General features: G+C 41.0%; 2 protein-coding genes across 7 annotated transcripts; both read right to left on the reverse strand.

Moving 5' to 3' along the window:
• Positions 1-224: 224 nt before the first annotated feature.
• On the reverse strand, positions 225-8,967 carry LOC307015470 (uncharacterized protein). Of its 4 annotated transcripts, none has more exons than XR_013801547.1 (5): positions 7,007-8,967; positions 6,750-6,876; positions 1,265-6,617; positions 1,074-1,166; positions 225-875 (listed from the first exon to the last, which is right to left on the reverse strand). XR_013801547.1 is itself a non-coding variant. In XM_079644103.1 (5 exons), exons 1-3 carry the CDS (start codon positions 7,302-7,304, stop codon positions 1,375-1,377), a joined length of 435 nt encoding a protein of 144 aa, XP_079500229.1. In that variant the 5' UTR covers positions 7,305-8,967; the 3' UTR covers positions 225-875; positions 1,074-1,166; positions 1,344-1,374. The 4 variants fall into 4 exon arrangements, 2 of the variants coding, with proteins under 2 accessions (XP_079500229.1, XP_079500228.1); XM_079644103.1 differs by having other exon boundaries at positions 1,344-1,381; positions 6,750-6,879; XM_079644102.1 differs by having other exon boundaries at positions 1,265-1,381; positions 6,750-6,879.
• Positions 8,968-10,376: 1,409 nt separating this feature from the next.
• LOC307015832 (cartilage intermediate layer protein 1-like) lies at positions 10,377-17,955 on the reverse strand. 3 transcript variants are annotated; one of them, XM_079644731.1, is made up of 9 exons: positions 17,921-17,955; positions 17,537-17,576; positions 17,398-17,431; positions 17,246-17,302; positions 16,968-17,142; positions 13,595-16,504; positions 13,398-13,505; positions 13,075-13,122; positions 10,377-12,816 (listed from the first exon to the last, which is right to left on the reverse strand). In XM_079644731.1, exon 9 carries the CDS (start codon positions 12,722-12,724, stop codon positions 10,547-10,549), a length of 2,178 nt encoding a protein of 725 aa, XP_079500857.1. In that variant the 5' UTR covers positions 12,725-12,816; positions 13,075-13,122; positions 13,398-13,505; positions 13,595-16,504; positions 16,968-17,142; positions 17,246-17,302; positions 17,398-17,431; positions 17,537-17,576; positions 17,921-17,955; the 3' UTR covers positions 10,377-10,546. The 3 variants fall into 3 exon arrangements, with proteins under 3 accessions (XP_079500857.1, XP_079500856.1, XP_079500858.1); XM_079644730.1 differs by having other exon boundaries at positions 13,398-16,504; XM_079644732.1 differs by lacking the exons at positions 10,377-12,816; positions 13,075-13,122; positions 13,398-13,505 and having other exon boundaries at positions 14,484-16,504.
• Positions 17,956-21,866: the final 3,911 nt, after the last annotated feature.

Raw genomic sequence — 21,866 nt, forward strand, 5'->3', positions numbered from 1 at the left:
TATAGTTTTTTTGATATCAGGAATTCAATTGCAACTACTTGTAAATAAAAATTGAATTATAACTAGTAACAATTGAATTCCAGATATCAAAAAAGGATTTTGGACTAGTTCAATTTCCAACTCCCATTGAAATGAATGAGAAAAACGAAGCAAATCTCACTAGTTAAAATTGCATTTCTGATGTCAAGAATACACATTACAACTAATTGCAATTGAATTTCTGATATCAAGAATTTGCTTTCTAACTTGTTAAAATTCAATTTTTGATATCAGAAATAAAAATTCTTACTAGTAAGAATAGATGTTTTGATATCCTTCAGAAATGAATAAAAGCTAAATCGGCTTGACATACAGTGGGAGGTGCTCTGACTCACTGCATCAGGGCATTTTTTAGGCTGACTTCTGTGCTTCCATCAGAAAAATGTACACATTTATACAAAAACAATCTGAGTCCCTCTGTGTGTACTGCAACGTGGCCTTTGAAAAAGAATAATAATTACAAAAGAAAATCACTTTTCCAAAAGAGAAAAGGTCCCAGTGGGAGATGCTCTGACTCACTGCATCAGGGCATTTTTGAGTGATTGTAGTTTTGGTTTAAGGGACTTATGGCCAAGTGAGAGCATCACCCTTTGAATGAATTCAAAATTGTTCTTAAGTTGTTGAGGGTATTGCAAATTTAGGGCGTAGATGAGACCAAAAAGTAGGCATATGGCACCTGGGAGAGAATTTATGCCGTCCATCACCATTTTCCCTTCCAATATGATGGCAATTGCTGACGGTGCAAGATGGAGTGATTCAGGTGAAGCCAGGCTGTCTTCAGGGATGACTGTAAGGATCCTGATGGAGCTGTTGGAGATGTCCAGGTCATCACAATCCTATAACATAGGCAACAATAAAATTACAACCACAATAACATTTTAAATGCAGAGTTTACCGTGGCCTGCTGAAGGCCCACTTTTGGCCAGTATCATAACAAAAGCTAAAATGTATTTATGTAACACAAGGGACAGGATAAAATACATTGGGCATCCTGTGGCGTAGAATTTAAATAATGATGAAAAAAGACTACTTACAAAGCAAGTCTTGAATAAGTCATTGTTTTCATCACCCAGAATGACAGGAAGGCCTCGGAGGACTGCTGTTCGTTTGCCATTAACACCTGTACCCTGAAATATATTGAAACACTGATTATTCATAAGTTGTCAAGAATAATTTGTTGACAGAAAACAAAAAATTAATGTTATTTGTGTATGAAAAAACTTACCGCTGGTGCCACCTGTTGCATTTTTTAAGCGATAGTGCTTCAATAGCCCTCTTTTCAGAAGAAAATATGCAGTACTTACACTGCCAATGCATGTTTTCTGTCTCTGAAGATCAATACCTACACACAAAAAATAGAAAAACACAATAAGTTAAACTGCATTCAAACTATACAGGGTTTCTGCACAAATTCTGAAATCAAATTTCATGCATTTCCAGACCATGAAAAAATATACAATAACACTTTACCAAACTAATAATGCAAATAAGGCCTGCAACAAATAATTTACACAATTTATTTTGGAAAGGATGATTGCCACAAAGAATGAAAGGATGGCTCAACACACCATGAAATGGGAAACAATCATCTCTAGCGAAGAGTGGGATAAAAAGGAATAATAAATGCTTTTGATGATATTGGACTGTCAACCTATTTTTTTGTTTTGCTTATGAAATGTTGAAGTGACCAACTGACTGTATTTTATTATTATTATTATTTTTTTCAGTTTTTTTGTTGTTTGAGATAATAATAATAATAATAATAATATATTTAATTTGTTAGCGCTTTTACAGGTGCTCAAAGACGCTTTACAGATAATAGAGAAGAGAAAAGAAAAGAGAAGAAAGGAACAACAAATAAATATATAGTTAAAGTTAAAGTCAAATAATACAAAAACAATCACATATTAAAAGCCAGATTGAAGAGGTGAGTTTTTGTGAGTTTTTTGAAGGTGGGGAGGTCGGTGCAGTCTCTGATGGGTTGTGGGAGTGAGTTCCAGAGGGAGGGGGCAGCGACGGAGAAGGCTCTGTCCCCCCAGGTCCGGTGATTGGTGCGGGTGGGGATGGATAGGAGATTGGCTTCTGATGAGCGGAGGCAGCGGGAAGGGGTGTGGTGGTGCAGCAGCTCTGTGAGGTAGGGGGGGGCCTGGTTGTTGAGGGCTTTGTAAGTAATGAGGAGGACTTTGAAGTGGATTCTTTGACGAACGGGGAGCCAGTGGAGGTTCTGGAGGATGGGAGTGATGTGGTCTCGGGAGCAGGTGTGGGTGAGGAGGCGGGCAGCAGAGTTCTGGATATGTTGGAGTTTATTGAGGAGGTTGGATGGTATGCCATAGAGGATGCTATTGCAGTAGTCGAGTCGTGAAGTGATGATTGCATGAATCAGGGTTTCAGCAGCAGAGGAGGAGAGTAATGGGCGGAGACGGGCAATGTTTTTGAGGTGGAAAAAGGCGGTCCTGGTGATGTGATTTATGTGGTGGTTGAATTTGAGCTGACTGTCGAAAATGACACTGAGGTTGCGGATGTGAGGGGGGCGGAGATAGAGTGTGGCTGTCAATGGTGAAGTTGAAATTCTGGATGTCTTTGATACGGGACGGGGGGCCGATTATGATGATGTCTGATTTGGCACTGTTCACTTGGAGATAGTATGTTTGCATCCATGCTTTTATTTCTGAGAGACAGTTGGTGAGAGTGGAGTGTGTTGTGGGCGGGATGGTTTTTGTTGAGATATAAAGTTGGATATCATCGGCGTAGCAGTGAAATTGAAGGTTGTGGCGACAAATTATTTTGCCAAGGGGGAGCATGTAAAGGATGAAGAGGACCAAGCACCGAACCCTGGGGGACGCCTTGGGACAGAGGAGCAGTGGAGGAGGTGCAGTTGTTGATGTTTATAAACTGATGTCTGTTGGTGAGGTAGGATTTCAGCCAGGAGAGTGCAGTGTCAGTGATGTTGAGTGATGATTCGAGGAGGGACAGCAGGATGGTGTGGTTGATGGTGTCGAATGCTGCGGTGAGGTCGAGGAGGATGAGGATGTTCAGGTTGCCGGAGTCAGAGGAGAGGAGGAGGTCGTTTGTGATTTTGAGAAGAGCTGTTTCGGTGCTGTGTTTTGATCGGAAACCGGATCGAAATGGCTCAAAGAGGTCATTGGAGCTGAGGTGGGATTTTAGTTGTGAGGCAATGACACGTTAGAGTATTTTTGACAGAAAGGGGAGATTTGAGATGGGCCGGAAGTTGGACATGATGTCAGGTGTGAGTATTTTGATTTTGGGCGGGGATGGGGATGTTGATGTCCATGATGATGGCCAGGGCCCAGGAGTTCAAAACTTTTTTTTTTTTTTTTTTTTCAGGGCCCAGGAGTTCAAAATGTACTGTACAATTTATTTTAAAATATGTTTCAATTGAAATAAGATGGCAACGTTTGTTAACTGAAATAATACACAATTTTTAGCCTTCATGGGAAATCAATTTTATTTTTCATTTTTTGGTCACGTTTGTGGTGGCCTATTTTGTTTTCAACCAAATGTTGATGAGATAAATGTTTATGCTCATAAAAGTATCACAACAAAGATTGTCAATCACAAATGTAATTTAGATTAAAGAAATAATATCTTCAACAAAAATAATGTCCATTAATTTGTCATCACCTTTCAAAAGTAATCGCCGACAACTGATGTCTCTGCAATGTGTCTCTTGTCTTCCTTGTATTATTTTTCATGTCCACTAGATGGCGATCGGTAGGATTATAGCACTGATATTCAGGATCTAGTCATCTTGAAAAATCGTAATCTGGATCAGGCTGATCCTATCCTGAATTGCTTTGAACTCCAGGGACAACATTTGGCTGACTTGTCTGATCCTGGATCACAAAAAATGGGATTTCCAAATCTGATCGGATCTGATTGAGATTAAAAGTTTTGAAAGGGCCCAGGAGTTCAAAACTTTTAATTCCTATCTGATCCGATCAGATTTGGATTTTGGGGAGTTCAAAACCAAAAAACAGGATTAGGATCACTTTCATATCCGATCAGATCAGGAAATCCAATCCAAGCTTTAATCTGGATCAAATCTTCAAAATGGGTACTTCAAACCGACAACACAGGATTGGGATCAGTTTGATCCCAAAAAACTGGATTATCCTGATCCCACCAAAGGAGTGGATTTCCAGTGGATTACCAGAGCAAAATGTACAGTAGAATTTATTTTAAAATATGTTTCAATTTAAATAAGATGGCAAAGTTTGTTAACTGAAATAATACAGAATTTTTAGCCTTCATGGGAAATACATTTTATTTTTTCCATTTTTGCTCACGTTTGTGGTGGCCTATTTTGTTTTTAAACAAATGTTGATTACATAAATGTTTATGCTCATAAAGGTATCACAGCAAAGATTGTCAATCACAAATGTAATTTAGATTAAAGTAAAAATATCTTCAACAAAAAAAAAGTCCATCATCTTCATCACCTTTCAAATAAAAAAATATAATTAATCATTATAGGTGTCTCTGCAATGTGGTCTCTTGTCTTCCTTGTATTATTTTTCATTTCCACTAGATGGCGATCAGTAGGATTAAAGCACTGATATTCAGGATCTAGTCATCTTGAAAAATTGTAATCTGGATCAGGCTGATCCTATCCTGAATTGCTTTGAACTCCAGGGACAAAATCTGGCCGACTTGTCTGATCCTGGATCACAAAAAATGGGATTTCAAAATCGGATCGGATCTGATTGAGATTAAAAGTTTTGAACTCCTGGGCCCAGGTGGTCAGAGACGTGGAGATTGAGGCTGGACAGATGATGGATGGTGAGACCAGTGGAGCAGAACCAGTCCAGGATGTGACCAAGGCTGTATGTTGGGAAGTTGATGTGTTGAGAGAAGTTATAGCAGTGAAGGGTTTCCTTAAATTCAGAGGCATATTTGCAGGTCGGGTCGTCAACATGAATGTTAAAATCACCTAAGAGGAGAACAGATGGGGATATGGCAGAAAGCTGAGTGATAATGTCAGAGAGGTCGGAGAGAAAGGAGGGGTTTGGCTTCGGGGGACGGTAGATGATGGCTGTGACCAGGGGAGTGGGACCAGAGAGTTTAAAGATCAGGGGCCGTATTCACAAAGGATTTTAGGGCTAAAAGTAGCTCCTAACTGGCGAATTTAGGAGAAACTCCTAAACATAATGGGCGTGTCAGTCTTACATTTAGGACTCCTAATTGTATTCACTAAGAGCAATTCACAAAGTATTTTAGGCCTAAAAGTAGCACCTAAGTTTAGGAGAGCTTAAAAGTCCTCGAGAGGACTCCTAACTCAGTAAGACCTATTGACAAAGAATCTGAAAATGGCTGCGAGACGAAATGTTTTGGAGACAATGGAAGACTGTGAATTGATCAAGAGATATAGGCTAAATCGTGAGGGTATCAAACTTGTTGTGGAATTAGTGCGGGATGCAATAACATCCCCGACTAACAGGAATAACCCGATTAGTCCGGAAATAAAATGTTTGGCAACACTACGATATTTAGCAACAGGGAAAATGCAACTTTGCAATGCCGACGATTTAGGAATACCGCAACCATCAGTCAGCCGTGCCATAAACCAAACCATCAACGCGCTCTCTAGACCACATATCATCCAACAGTTTATCCGGGTTTCCTTTGGACTATCAACAACTACACAGGATCAAAGCCAACTTCATGGCAATTGCAGGTATGCCCGGTGTGGTCGGTGCTATTGACGGGACGCACATAAAAATAATTGCGCCATCAAAAGATGAGGACGTGTTCGTCAATAGAAAGAAAGTACATTCCATCAACACGCAGATTGTTTTTGATGCAACTTTTAACATTCTTGATGTTGTTGCAAAGTGGCCTGGATCTACCCATGATTCGCGTATTTTAATGGAGAGCGGTCTGAGGCAGCTTTTTGAGAGGCACCATGTAGCCTACATGTGTCACTTGCTTGGTTACAGTGGCTATCCCTGCAAGACGTGGCTCTTGAGACCCTATCTCAATCCACAACTGGGAGCACAGTTAAAGTATAACATGTAAGTGATTACGCAGATTACGCTTAGTCCTATGCGTAAAAAACATCGTATTGGCTCTTTGACGCCTTTTATTTGTTGAATCCATATTTATTATTGTTTACTGTTTTCCTCCATATATTTTAGAGCACACAAAAATACACTAAATGTTGTGGAGAGAGGAATTGGGCAGATGAAACGTTGTTTTCATGTCCTGCACGGCGAAATACGCCTCAGCCCAGAGAGGGCAAGTACAGTCATCACTGTATGTGCCATTCTCCACAACCTCTGCAAGCGGAGGAACATTCTACAACCCTCATTTCCATCCTCAATTTCTTCTCCACTAGTGAACTGGCACCAGCAGCAGGAGGGAGAGGAGAGGCAGGGGGTGCACAAAGAGGGCGAGTTGGAAGAGGAAGAGCAGGGAGAGGAAGACCTGGGAGAGGAGGCACAGCTGAAAGAGGAAGAGCAGCTGGAGCAGGTGCAGCTGGAAGAGGAAGAGCTAGGAGGGGGAGAAGAGGAAGAGCTGTGTGATGTAATGCTGCAGCTGGACTTTCATCTTGATTTCTCCTGTGGGGAAGATATATATAATTTGTAACACATTTTTGGGAAGTGGGTTGAACAGTTGCACATTGTAATTATTCTGTAAATATTCAACAGAAAGGTTTTTCATGTAGCCTATTGCAATTATTGCATGCATACCCCTCAATCTCCTTTAGCAACTCGACTGCAGGATCAGCTGCACCCTCAAGGCCAGTTATGCTGGTGTCAGAGCCTAGGACAGCGTACACCAGTGATGCAACTGGGGACAATGGCTTTGGTACAGATCCTCCTCCAACAAATTAAATTTCAGTTTCATTCACAACGTTTCATATCACTGTAGCCTTTGTTAATTGTAAATTTAAATCATGCAAATGCATTTCCCAAATGAATGCAAGCAATGTTAATAATGGACTTACCTGTAGCCGCGACGGCTCTTTTATAGTCGGCAATCTCCGACCTACACTGTGATTGCAGCGCATACCACCTCTTTTCGCAGTCGTCGGTAGAGCGACACACCGCAGGGAAGGAAGCATTGATGTTTAAGCATATTTCTTCCCATGCCTCCCGCTTCTTCTTACTGGTCACTCCAGAGCCACATTTCCCCTTTATTATTCCCCTCCTCTCCAGCACAAACTGGGCCAGCAGTAACAATTGGTCCTGGGACCAATTGGGCTTTCGCTTGCGTTTAACTTTGTCTTCACTTTCATTCATCATGATAGGGGGACTTGAACGACGGTATGGGCTGTTATTGAAAGTGTTTAAGTGCTGGAAATATGCTCATTGGATAATAGTTTGCAGGGTGCTTTTAATTGCCTCCCTGAGTTAATGCAATTTACGTATTTTTATTGTTTGCTCTCTCTCTTTAACGTGTATATAATACAACGTCATTATCGTGGTCTGCACAAACTTGTCGTCATGCGTGTATTCTGCTAACTGCACTGTCCATAACTATTTGATAGGAATAAATGTCTAGCCTAGGCTATTTCCTTGTTTTTCGGTGATTTAGTGGGCTCGTTTGTGGGATGTTGCGGATGAGTTTCAGCGAGACCGCCTGCTCTGAACAACCAATCACCGTAGGCTACTGACCGCTTCTAAACTCATGCACGAGAATCGACGTAATCCATAGCAACGGCGCTTCACTCTTAGTTCACTCTTAGTGATTTATCCTTAGTATGAGTAGGTCTCAGCGGCTTTGTGAATAACTTTTAAGAAAAAACTCCTACGTAAAATGTTTTAGCGCGAGTTAGGAGCACTCCTAGCGGTAAGATAAAATGCTTTGTGAATACGGCCGTTCAAATGAAGAAGCATCAGGGATGGGGATTATGGTAGCTTTTATTTCCTTTCTGATAATAGCAGCTATACCTCCACCCCGCCCTTGTGGGCGAGGTTTGTCAATGTATGTGAATCCTGCTGGGGTGATTTGATTTAAAGAAAAATAGTCCAGGGGCTTTTGCCATGTTTCGGTCAGATACAGAAAGTCCAGGTTATTGTTTTTAATGAATATTAGATTACCCTGAACGTATAATTCAACTGAAAAAGCAATACAAAACTTAATTAAATAAATAATATCAAAATAATAAATAACAATAAACAAGATCAACAAATATTTTGGAGCGCACTTCCACAAGCTAGTAAACATATATAAATATGATAAATAAATATAAATTAGACTCAAATTAATTAGATTAAATATGTTGTCAGTGTCACAACCTAGCAAAGCTAAATAATTGTTTTTTTCGATTATGTTGTTTTTGTAATTGCGGCAGGCCAAAATCGTAGTTGCGATTAAAATACGATTAATTGAACAGCCCGAACACAAGCACACAGACACATACACACTTTTTGGCTAACACAGTTCTGTACTGTTATGCTGTTATGTGCAGTCATTGTTCTTATGTTGAACATGAATACATTTACTTTGTAAGTAATTATGGGACGTATTTCGTCTTTCATAGCAATTTTCCTTCATACTTTCTTGCCGTGAAATAGGTCTTAAATTCTATTCAAAGTGGTCTTAATAAGGTCTTAAAAAGTCTTAAATTTGAGTTGGCGAAACCTGCAGGAACACTTAGCACACTCCAACATCCGCCTGGACTGGTCCATACTGGACACAGAGCTGCTCGTCATGTCCACAGGCGGCCACCAAGTCATTTCGTGCAACAGCTGCAATGCTCATGGCCACCTCGCACATTTCTGCCTCTCTCCGCATTCAGAGCCCCACCCACTTTTCAAACTTCAGATAATAGACAAGGCAGTCAGGCGCGGCGCTGGCAAGACAAGCAGATCTGCAACAACTTCAACGAAAATGTCTGCACTTACCCAGCCTGCGTTTTCCTTCATATCTGCAGCTCCTGCAAAGATGCTCACCCGAGGTCCGTTTGCCCCAGGCGCAACAGCCGGCCTAAGATTCCCGCCCCGTTCCAGAAACCACATGGCGGGAAAATATTCTGATCATTCGCCCCCCCCACTCTCTAACATCACTCGCTTAGCAGCGTCTCATCTACTCACCCGGATCCCGTGCTCGTAGAACTTCTCCCCTCAGGGAGAACGCACCTCCTACTGTCTGCATATCATATCAGTTCCCACCATATGTTGAAAACACAAAATTCTGCATTATTCACTCCAAATTACAACTTAATGTAAGCATGTGAGGACAGTTTTAGGAGTGGTTATGAGCAATAACTTAATGACAAAAGGGATTTGCTCATTATTAGCAGTTTTATTGCGGTTTGATGTGGATTTATTTCCTACATTACAAGACAATGATTTCATAATCACTAGAAAAAGAAAACTGATCAAGCACATGGCATGAGGTACTTTAACACAGAATACATGTTGGTAAACGTACAGGCGTAAAACATACTTTGATATAAAGCTCAGTTTTAATCAGCTGATAAGGATTCATGGTCTTGTTCCAGCTACATGTCAACATGTCTATTGAACTTCGTCCGTCAGGCAAAGTAAGATATAAAATAGACAGGTAAACAGAAAAGGACGAAATTTAAAGCAATCGAAGCTTCATATTCTTGTTGGATGTTTGCTGTGGAGTCGCAGCTTGATTACATGTTACTTGTTAGACGTATTTATCCAAAGAGACCTACATACTCAATACTGTGGACAATCCCCACAGGAGCAATTTGGGGTGAAGTGTATTGCCCAGGGACACAACAACATGCTGACTGCAGTGGGGTTTGAACCTGTTCCTGTTCCGAACACCTACGTACAACCCAGGGCCGGCCCTAGACTTTTGGGGGCCCTAAGCAAGATTTTGTTTGGGGGCCCCCTTCACTCTAGCGCGTTCTCACTACACACAACACGGAACCAACTTTTGTCTTATGATGTTAGTATGAGCACACATATTGTACAAATAAGCATGTAAACACTAAAGTGGGACCTGAGAAGAGCAGCACAGTCTTTAAATTGACTACAAATAACTACCTAGGCTATAACTAATGACTATATAAACTCAGTGAACAGAAATATAGAAACTCCTCAGTCCTCAGTGACATATGTTTAGTTGTTGTGGCTCTGAGTCTGTACTCCAGCACATTAGATTTGAAATGAAACAAGGACTATGAGGTTAAAGTGCATACTGTGACCAAGTATTAAATATGACTACTTTGTTGAAGTGTATGTTAATTTGTCTAATATTACATTTGATCCCCCATTTTAGGGGATCAAAAGTACTCTGACAAATGAACATAAACTTGAATAAAGTAGTCATATCAGATAGCACTGATGAACTGACAGTACAGAATAAAAAGACTGACAAAGTGACCATCACTGTTCAAAGATAGATATTTTTAATAAAAAACACTCAACACTAAATAGAATATATAAATAGATCCAAAAATACCTTTAAAGGATTAAATAATATGTGCAAAACAAACTGCTTAACAATGAAATGAAATGTAAAAAAACAAATGCAAATACAAATGTTCCTCTCGTACGTACAGTCAGAATTGTTCTCTTCTTGCTTTCCTGGAGGCAAAGTCATTGATGACCTGATCATAGGAGATCTGGCTGCCAATCTGGTGGTTTATGCTGATTATTGCCATTCCACTCAGGCGATCCTGGGCCATGGAGGACCTCAAGTATGTTTTTATCAGTTTGAGCTTCGAGAAGCATCTCTCTGCGGACGCCACTGTCACTGGAAGGGTACAGGCTATTCTCAGCGCTATCCAAAGATTTGGATAGATCTCACACAGCTCGTTTTCATTTAAGAAGGTGAGCATCTCCAATGTGGTCATATCTTCTTTGGGAAGCTCTGGAAGGCTTTGCATCTCCATGGCTAGCTCTCTCCAGTCAACGTCTGCCTCTTCGCCACAGGTCAATGTTTTTCCCAGCAGGGCACATTGGTCTGTAAGTGACTCATCATCCAGATTATGGAAGTTGTGAAGCACTCCAAACTTGTCTCTTACTTCCCCCAGGGACTTGAATCTGTCCTCCAAAGACTGGATGCCACAGTCCACCACAACATTAAAGAATCCTGTTTCCAGTCTCGTCATGGCATCAGCCACTGCCTCGTCAGCTGCCTCGTAGGCAAAATGCCTCTTTTTGCTCCGCAGCCTCTTTTCTTTCAGCACTGCCTCAACATTCATATTTCCACAGAGCTCTTTTGCTGTGGCCTGAGCATCTGTGAACCCAGTGGCCCTGTAGGTTACCAGTGATGCTTTGGTTTTGTCTAAGAGACTGACCGCAACATCCAGCTGCCTGTTGACAGACTGAAGGAGCTTGCTAACTGTATTGATCTTTGACAGAATATCATACCAGACAACAGTGCAGATTTGGAATCTAAATGATCCAATTTCTTCTGCCAGGGATTGGGCCTCAATTCTGACCATGAGATCATTTGCGTTTTCCCTCACCTCTAGCAAAGCCTCCCTGACCTTATTCGTTTGGTAGCGCAACGGCTCGATGCTATTCACTCTGCTCTCCCACCGCGTCTCACTCCAGGACTTGAGAGTGATGTCCACATGTTTTTTTAGGATGGTCCACCTCTGGGGAGAACCTGAAAACAAGGTGTACAGCTTCTGAACATTACCAAAGAAGCAAGTAGCATCTATTGATCCTTTGGCTGAATCCGCCACCATCAAATTCAGTGTGTGGGCTGCACAACGAACATACAGAGCTCGAGGATTCTTCTCCAACAGCCTGGCCTGCACCCCTTTATTTCTGCCCTTCATGTTTGCACCATTGTCATAGGATTGTCCTCTGCAGTCCTCAAAGGGGATCTTCAGCTCCTCCAGCCTGTTCAAAATGAGTGTAGACAAACCAAGCCCTGTGGATGCAGGGGCTATGATGAACCCCAGAAAGTGCTCCCTGATCTCAGTCCTTTTCTTCACACTCACTGTTCGAATCACAACAGTTATCTGCTCCTGGTGGCTGACGTCTGGGGTGCAATCCAAAATGATGGCAAAATACTTGGACTTTTTGATTTCAGCCACCATTGCTGCAAGTATTGTGTCACTGATACAGGACATGAGTTCATTTTGGATTGTTTTACCCAAGTATGTAGTGTAATTTCCTCCACTGTCAATGCGTCTGATGTGTTCTTTCAGAACAGGGTCAAACTTGGCAATTAGCTCAACTTCTTTGAGGAAATTCCCGTTGTTGTGGTTATGCAGGGTGTCAACAGTCCCTCTAAGTCCCAGGTTCCTCTCTGCTAGAGATTGGATGATGGAAACCAACCGAATGAGCACCTCTCTCCACCTCTTCTTCTCTGCCTCCAGGAGGTACAACTCTGTTTTGTCTATTGTCTTCCCTTTTCTAAGACGGAGCTCTAGTTCCTTCCAAGTCAACACACTTTTCACATGATCTGGGCTGTTGTCGTGTAGCTTCAGTAATGCGCCAATATTCACCCAGTCCTGTTGTCCCTCTGTTATGAGCTTTAATGATTTCTTGGAAAACAACTTGCAGCAAAAGCAGTAGACTGAATCATTGTTCTTGGAGTATATTAACCAGCTTCGCTTAACTTTCTCACCATTTACAAGTGTTCTAAACATGTAATGATAATGAAAGCTTTTTGGTGTTTTCGGGAATACAAAATCTCTGTCCACCTGTACTGGCCCCCTAATCACCAGATCTGTACGTACGTGATCGTTAAGTACTGATGGCCACCCAGTTGGATCCATTGGTGAACCAGAGAGAAAAGGAGTAGAAGTTACAGAGGTAGGTGTAGTAGGCGTAATGGTACTGCTCTCAACTTCAATGGGTACAGAAATACCTATAGGGAAATTAATTTTAAAAAATACGTTTTTGTTACTTGACATGTTTACAAGTTGATGTTCCTGGCAATGAACAACACAGTTGAATGATTGAACACAATAGTAATAATAATATTCATAATAATAATAATAATAATAATAATAATAATAATAATAATAATAATAATAATAATAATACCATGATTGATTGGACATATATTGCTTTGCTTTTCTTGACAAACAAAGTTAAGGTCTCTTTGATGTAGGCCTAAACTTACCAGCATTGTCAGAGGTGGTTTCTTCAGTGATGGAAGTTGATGGAACTGCTATGGAATAAATAAGTATATCATTGTTTAATATATGACTATAGGACTGTCTCTAGATCAGCTGTCTTTTCACCACTATGGCGCTGCTTTTGAGATAGCTCCAAAGTGCTGATCCAGAATCAGTCCTTAAAAACAGGTATCATCAAACTCCTGCCCCATGCATGACAGATATTTATTATAAGCAATGAACAGCGAGCTTGCTCAATAGAACTTTGACAAATGGCAATTGTAGCTAGCTCTATGGGCTTAATCTATACACTTAACACATCATTTACCAGCATTGTCTGAGGCGGTTTCTTGGATGACATCGGAGTCACTGGTGCCAACAGCTGACCTTGTGGTTTCACATTCACCAACAGCAGCGGTGGAGGTTGATTGACCTGCTATGGAATAAAGAAATATATGATTCGTAATGTAATGACTTAATATTCCAAATTCAGAAAGCTCTCACTTTGGGCCCATTTGAACTCACCAACAGTGTCCTCAGTGGACGTTGTGGTGTGTGCTGGCACCTGCTGTGGGCTTCCAAAGTACTTCAGAAGTGCTCCTGAGGAGAGTATGTTACAGAGTTAAGCTTTATGGAAACAGACTTGAAATGGAACATCAAATGGAACATACTAGCTTTATATAGCTAATTCAATATTCAGCCAATGAATACTTGCATTTACATGAACTTAGAACCCACACAATGATGTTTGGATAGTTCGATAGATAGATAGATAGATAGATAGATAGATAGTACTTTATTAATCCCAGGGGAAATTGGTTTACTTGGTCAAAATATGAAACAAGCACATATACCTAGCTAACATTAGCTACGAGTGTGACTTGCTGCCTGAGCTAAACTTTTCTAAAGTAAATTAATCAGTAACGTTAATAGCATCGCATTATTCTACAGAAAGGCTGAGATAATAATGATAACTTGGCTAGTTAGCTAGCTGTAACGTTAGCTAGAAAGTAAGTAGTAGTAGTAAGTAAGTTAGAATACTCCCAAATCCAAGTTATCCAACTATTGTTAGTGGGACACAGGACAGGAGACAGAGCCATAATATGAAGTTACATACCTTTATTGTCTTGCCTTTTTTCTTCATTAAGTTTTCTATTTTTTCGTTTTTGATCACCAGAGGCGTATGTCCTTTTTTTGCCAGACATCATGCAAACTGAAGGCACCACAGTTGAGCGCTCAGCTTTGCCTGCCTGCTTGCTCAAGTTGTCACAGCGTTACAAATGTGCCACAAAACCAACCAATCGGAGAACTCGAGAAGGTCAATTCTGATTGGCTGGTCGTCTCCAATCATATCTTCTATCTGAGATAGATGAGAGTAACACCTACGCCACGACGATTGTTTTTGTACTCCAAATATTAAGCAAAATATGTCACATTATATAATGACTGTTACAGAGTCATCATTTTGAGAAAAAGGCCTTCAAAGTTTCCTCTTCTCTGGATCGATCTGATTGATTATTAGCGGAGCAAATTATCAAAATAGTACGGAGGGAAGATATTTTCGTTTGGATTACTGGTCTGGGGGAAGCCCGCGAGTGTGTGTGTGTGTGTGTGTGTGTGTGTGTGTGTGTGTGTGTGTGTGTGTGTGTGTGTGTGTGTGTGTGTGTGTGTGTGTGTGTGTGTGTGTGTGTGTGTGTGTGTGTGTGTGTGTGTGTGTGTGTGTGTGTGTATTTTTGCATTTGTGTGTATTGTGGGAAAACACTCGAGAAACACCGGCTGTTGTTATGCCTGCTGTGACGTCAAGTTACTCCGTTCTCCGCTTTTAATTATGCCGTTACAAGCTTCAAAGTTGTATTTATCATCTGAATTTGCCGAAACAAGTTTAATATTCTGAAAGCCAATACTTTGTTTATTTGAAATCAGATGAAAACAAACTGTAACGGACCCTGCCGTGTTATCTATGATTACTATACACCTTACATTCATCATTTCAGCGGAGGGAGGGGAAGCGGCGCTGCGGAACAGCAGAGTGGCGAGTGAGAGCTGTCATCCTCCCTTTACAAGCTTCAAATGCCTGTAGCTAATGAGATTGAATCAGTGTTCGAATTACCCATTTGCTTTCGGGGGAGCCCTATTTATTTATTTTATTGCTAATCATATAGGCAGACCTGAAAGATCTATATGTTTCCTGCATTAGGTCAACATTGATCGCCAATAGCTTGTTTGGTAGGACATCTTTTTTTCTCCTCTCCGAAATCTCGATCGCTTTTTCGTTTGCCTGGCCCTTATGGTGATTATAAATCTTTTTCCGCAGGTTATTCTTTTAATCACTGCTGACTTTTCCCTGAATCCTTTCTTGTGAAAGGTGCACTCCGGTGGATTTTTCTGCGAGCGGCAGAGAGATCAATATACTTTTTGCCTCTTTGCAAATCTCATATCCACATTCATCAGAAAAGATGGAGTGAGTGGAATGAAAAGCCATGGATAGCTTTCATTCCACTCACTCCATCTTTTCTGTGTCCAGTTAAAAGGCAGGTCATGGGCATCGTCAGGTTTGCTAGTGCAGGTGGCGCCGGCGGCTGTGGCCGTTGTTGAAGCCTCTTCAGGCTCCGCATCGGCAAGCCTCTCCCTCGGTGTGGAGCTGTCAAACGCGACCCTAACGCCGCTTACAGCCGGCTAGCTAAAAGTTGTTCCGTTCACGTTGTCATTTTTAGAATCCTTCGCTTCTTTGCTTGTGAATCCAAAAGCTGCGAGGCTTGGCTGATTTCGTTTCGCCATATTTTTTATGAACATTTCAAATACGCCGCCGGCATCGCCGCCGTAACCATAGCAACGTAAGTAGCGTAAAGAATGCAGCGCCGCCACGTACAGATGGCAACACCCAGAAATATTCACAAATATAAAACAAATATTCAGAAACTGTAATGAACAATGACTATTATTTATTTCAAGAACTTTTATTTACAGAAACTCAACATTTCTAATCTGTGTGACACAAATATGCAGCTCCCCCTATTTATCTCAAAGTCGGCCTTCAGGGGAGCTCCCTCCCTCTTCGGGGGAGCCAAGCTCCCCCTTGGCTCCCCCCCATTTCGAACACTGGATTGAATATAACAATCAAAAATAACAAAATATACACAGCTAGATCAGATCGCGTTTTAGATGCGACTTTAGAGTAGAGCAACGGTGTACTGAGATAAAAAAAAAAAAAAAAAATTAATTTTTTTTTTTTTTTTGCTAGGGGGCCCCTCAGTGGCTGCGGGGCCCTAAGCGGCCGCTTATGTCGCTTAATGGGTTGGGCCGGCCCTGGTACAACCCACTACGCCACACGGCTCCACGGGCCTGCACGGGCACCCAACGCGAATCTTGTAGTCACGGCACATGTCCTTACTCTGGTCCTTGTTGCGGCAAACAAATCCCTTAGCCCGATTGAAGCTGAAAAACAATACCAATTATTAAATGAATCAGTATGATAGTTATATGAAGAAAACCAATTTTAAAAGCAAACAAAAATGTATTTTAAATTGGATATGTTGGTTAAACCATAATTCATGTTTAGCTCTGATATAAACCCAATGTAGTTTATTAAAGTACATTGATGCTAGTTCAAATAAACCTCTACAACCCTTTCAATTATCATACTTGTTCTTGTTGTCAGGTGGAACTTTGTTTCTAATATTAAACATCCCAGATATCCACAATGATCATTTGAAATCATTCAAATGTCTTCTAATATAAATTAAATGTCCATGTACAGAGTTTCTATTCACTGTTATAGGTGTAGCTCCAGGCAGCACATGTGGGTGACTTGTAAGGAGTTTTTAACGTTCAGAAGTACCCATGTATTCCTGGGATGTGGTTAAATAATCATTTGCATTATTTCAATGAGGAAACTTACATATAGAAGGTCTGCCCTGTGGAGATGGCTGGGGTCATCGTGTCCGTGGTAACGACCTCAATGGACAGAGGGTATTCACAGATCTTTCCTGGGTTTTCTTTCCTCAGGTTATTCAAAAGCTCCCAGTCCCCTGAGCCACTGGGATTGTCACGGTCAAACCAGTCGGTCCAGCACACTGCAAGGAGCAATAAACGAGTGAGAGGACGACTGGGTAGGAAGCTATAAAACTCTCCTAAATTAATGCTTATGCCACTGAATGGTTTAAAAAAATTACTTACCCAGCTTCACCACTGGACCTTCTGGATCTTCTGGAACGGGAATCCACTGGTGGCTTTCTGGTAAAGGTTAAGAAAAATATGTTACAAACTGTGACTTTGTATATTCCGGGTGAAATACAAATATGACCATGTAATCTTTAAAATGAACCTACCCAAGAACAATGCGCCAAAAATGGCAACACTTAACTATCGGAGAAAATACAAAATGTAAAGTTGATTATGACATACTATGCAGAACTTGTAAATCTATACATACAATGAAAGGAGATATAATCCAAAATGAAACATTACCAATTTGATCATGGTTGCAGAGGATCAGGGACCTTTAAAACTGTAAGGGAAGTTTGAAATTAGGAACTTAAATCAACATGAACATTATCAAAATAAATGGAGTTCCTTGAAATAAAAGAATGTGAGATGAACTTTCTATTTTATTTCAGTTTTAACTAGAAAACTGCTTTTAACTAATGCTGAAAATGTGTGCAAAGGTTGAAAGCTATTCAAACAAATCATATCAATGCATTGCAGCATTTACACTAAATACATTTACATTCAACAAAAATCACATTATTTAAAAATCAATAGTTAAAAAAAGCGAAGTAAATTCTAAAAATGAAGTTCAGAAAAAGAAATAGTTGCATGTTAAATTTCTCAGCAAAAACAAAAGAGACTCACCAGCAGGACCTCTCAGTGGAACAGTTTGGTTCATGAAGTGCTCTCCTGTCTCCTTAAATACAGTTGTGGGAGTAAATATCCCCACCCCCCCCCCCCCCACCCCACTGGAATCACCAGTTTTTTCTTTCAAAACAAGAATGCAGTTTTCCAAAAAACTGAACGAGATACGCCTTGTACAATCATTCTAAATTCTAGTGGGGTTGAATGAGAATAAAATAATTGGAGATAAGTTGTTCAACTCTACCAGTCTTCTGTGGTAACTTTAAAAGCTCCTATATATAATGGACCTTATATAGGGGGAAACTGAGGTTGGGTTCAACTTACTTTTTTGTTCTCTGTATTTTGCTATGTTACCGTTATTCGAGAACCTGACGGATATGATATACTTATTTCATTTTATACAATATTTGTCAGAGACACAGTAATAAGTTAAATTAAGGACCTTTATTAATCCCTGTGGGGAAATTCAGTATTTTCATGCAGCAGTAACAGTGAAGTTACACATTCAGTTTAATGTTGGGGTTGGGTTACACAAATGATGGATGCATTATCCGCTGCTACACCCCTTTTTACTACTTTGGTATTCTAGAATAGTTGTTCCAATTTAAGATTTTGATCAAAGGTCTATTGATTAGCCAGAGAAAAAGGGGAAACTTGAGGTCAGCGGTGCCTCAATATGAACACAACATAACGTAACATCTTGCTGATACAACAGTGAATGACATGAATGTCGATCAAAAGTTCAAATACCCATCATGTTTGAAATATATATAAAACTCTTAATATTTGAAAGATGTGAAAATGAAAGTGTGTACAGATCATTAATCATTGAATAGAAGTAGGAAATACAGGTAAAAGCAGCTTAAGTAACATAAATGGTTGGAAAGTGGTAACGTGTGAAATGGATGAAGGATGCAAAATAAATAGTAAACAATAAAATAAGTTGAAATGGGAGTTTTAGAGACATTGAGCTCAGATGTGAAAGAGTTTTCTTTAACTATCCAATAAAGCCTTGAATCCTGAAACTTGAATCTACCTTACGGGGGAAACAGGATGATCTCCTGAACAACCTTTTTGCATACTAAATATGTAAAGGCTTTTCTTTAAAATGTAATAGCCATAACAGGTTAAAACATTTACTGTAAGGAAGGAGGGGAAGATGCTGCTCAACGTGTTCATCTAGAACTCTTACTGATGCCGGGAAATGCTACTTTCTGCTCACCTGTTATTCCAGAAAAGGTGTTCCAATTAAGATTTGGATCAAAGGTCTGTTGATTTGTACAAAACAACCTCTGAAAGCCCATCTTTCCAGTCAAACCTGGGAGGCCGCTCATCAAAATACTTTGAGCAAAGAAGATGGAAAATGCTGCTGAACCAGTCAGAGTTCAGGTTAGTGGGGTCAAAACAGTACGCTGCAGAGCAGGTTAGGAAACGTTCCCTCCATACATTTCTGCTTCCAGTCACCATTCCTTCACTTCTCTAGTCAGGCAGGTTCAGTGAGAACTTGTTCTCTTAAAGCTGCGGCCTGATGGGAAAACTTCATATGGCAGAATATCAATTATTAAACATAAGTAGGAAATACAGGTAGGAGCAGCTTAAGTCATTTAAATTGTTGGAAAGTGGTAACTTGTTAAATGGATGAAAGATGCAAAAATAATGAGTAACCAATACAATACGTTTAAATGGGATTTTTAGAGACATTGAGCTCAGATGTGAAGGAGTTTTCATTAACTATCCTTTAATGGAATAAGGAAAACATCAGGTAAGGTCGAAGCTCTAACAAGCGTTAAACTATAAGCACTTTTATTTAAATAGAAAAGGTCCATCCTAAGTTTCTGTCACGATTCTTGTGTTATGTCACGTTTTTAGTTTTGTATGTCTTGTTATGGGTGTTTTGCTGTTCTCCCTGTCGTGTTTTCCTCCTTGTATATTGTCTGGTCCTTCTCCCTGTGTTTTCCTCCCTATCGTTAGTTTGCCTGGTGTGTCTGATTGTGTTCACCTGTACCCCTTGTGTGTCTCCTGTGCTCATCATCACCAGCCCCGCCCCTGATTGTTTTCACCTGTGTCTTGTTGTCATGTGTTTAAATTCCCCTGTCTCCCAGTGTTCAGTGTCAGTTCGTCTTGTCTCTTGCCACAGTCAGGTCTATGCTCTCTATGTGCTCTTAATAAGTTTTTGTTCCTCACTACGTGAGCGATTTCATTTTGTTCTTATTTTTTGTCATCTCAACCTAAGATTCAATAGTGACCTTTTTTTGTTCATCTTGCCTGTTTTGGAAAAATAAAGTATCTTACCAATACTTTACCTCTGTCTCCCGGGTCGTGTAATTGGGTCCTACATCCTAAGTGCCTGAGTTCTTAACAGAATGAACTGACCATTATGGACCCAGTCGACCCAAGAACGCTTCATGCCGCCCTGTCAGCACGAGGCGAGAAGATTTATCACCATGGGGAACAGCCGGGCACAGCCGCCCAGGAAATAAAAGAGCTGGTAGGGCGCCAGGCAGAGATTCAGGAAAACATCTCTACACAGATGCAACAACTGGCTGCACAGATGAATCATTTGTTCACTCACCTACAGACTGCTCCAGTACCGGCCCCAGCAGCCATGGTTCCGGCTTCACTACCGGCCCCAGTAGCCATATTCCCGACTCCAGTTTCGGCTCCAGTAATGGCTCTTCGGCCGATGCCAGCTTCCTGTGTCCTGTCGGCTCACCGACCGTCTCAAGTCACCTCTGAAGTCTCCTCTCGAGTTCCCTCTCAAGTCTCCTATCAAGTCTCCTCTCAAGTCACCTCTCGAGTCCCCTCTCGAGTTCCCTCTCAAGTCACCTCTCAAGTCTCCTCTCGAGTTCCTTCTCAGGTCCTCTCTCGAGTCTCTTCTCGGGTCTCCTCTCAAGCCACCTCTCAAGTCACCTCTCAAGTCTCCTCTCGAGTCCCATCTCAAGTCACCTCTCGAGTTCCCTTTCAAGTCTCCCCTCAAGTCCCTTCTCAAGTTCCTTCTCAGGTCCCCTCTCGAGTCTCCTCTCGAGTTCCCTCTCAAGTTCCCTCTGGAGTCCTTTTTCAAGTCATGTCTCAAGTGACCTCTCAAGTCATCTCTCGAGAACCCTCTCAAGTCACCTCTCAAGTCTCCTCTCGAGTTCCCTCTCAAGTCACCTCTCGAGTTCCTTCTCAGGTCCCCTCTCGAGTCTCCTCTCGAGTTCCCTCTGGAGTCCTTTTTCAAGTCATCTCTCGAGTGCCCTCTCAAGTTCCCTCTCGAGTCTCCTCTCAAGTTCCCTCTCGAGTCTCCTCTCAAGTCCCTACCCAATGTCCTGGTAACTTGGAGGTTCCGCTGAGAGTCCTGCCAATGTCACGATTCTTGTGTTATGTCACGTTTTTAGATTTATGTCTTGTTATTGGTGTTTTGCTGTTCTCCCTGTCGTGTTTTCCTCCTTGTATATTGTCTGGTCCTTCTCCCTGTGTTTTCCTCCCTGTCGTTAGTTTCCCTGGTGTGTCTGATTGTGTTCACCTGTACCCCTTGTGTGTCTCCTGTGCTCATCATCACCAGCCCCTGATTGTTTTCACCTGTGTCTTGTTGTCATGTGTTTAAATTCCCCTGTCTCCCAGTGTTCAGTGTCAGTTCGTCTTGTCTCTTGCCACAGTCAGGTCTATGCTCTCTGTGCTCTTAATACGTTTTTGTTCCTCACTACGTGAGCAATTTCATTTTGTTCTTATTTTTTGTCATCTCAACCTGAGATTCAATAATGACCTTTTTTTGTTCATCTTGCCTGTTTTGGAAGAATAAAGTATCTTACCAATACTTTACCTCTGTCTCCCAGATCGTGCAATTAGGTCCTACATCCTAAGTGCCTGAGTTCTTAACAGTTTCATGCTTAGTTTTCTACTTCTATTCTATTTTATTTGTATTTAATTGCACATTTCAAAAACATTCTCTTGCATTATTTTATTTGTT

The sequence above is a fragment of the Notothenia rossii genome, assembly GCF_949606895.1.
Source record: "Notothenia rossii genome assembly, chromosome: 8".
Lineage (NCBI taxonomy): Eukaryota > Metazoa > Chordata > Actinopteri > Perciformes > Nototheniidae > Notothenia > Notothenia rossii.

Coding starts and splice junctions, on each gene's coding strand:
- LOC307015832 (XM_079644731.1), bottom strand. CDS start 12,724: ATGGATCCAACTGGGTGGCCATCAGTACTTAACGATCACGTACGTACA.
- LOC307015470 (XM_079644103.1), bottom strand. CDS start 7,304: ATGATGAATGAAAGTGAAGACAAAGTTAAACGCAAGCGAAAGCCCAAT. Junction 6,880..7,006: donor AAGAGCCGTCGCGGCTACAG/GTAAGTCCATTA, acceptor AATTTGTTGGAG/GAGGATCTGTACCAAAGCCA.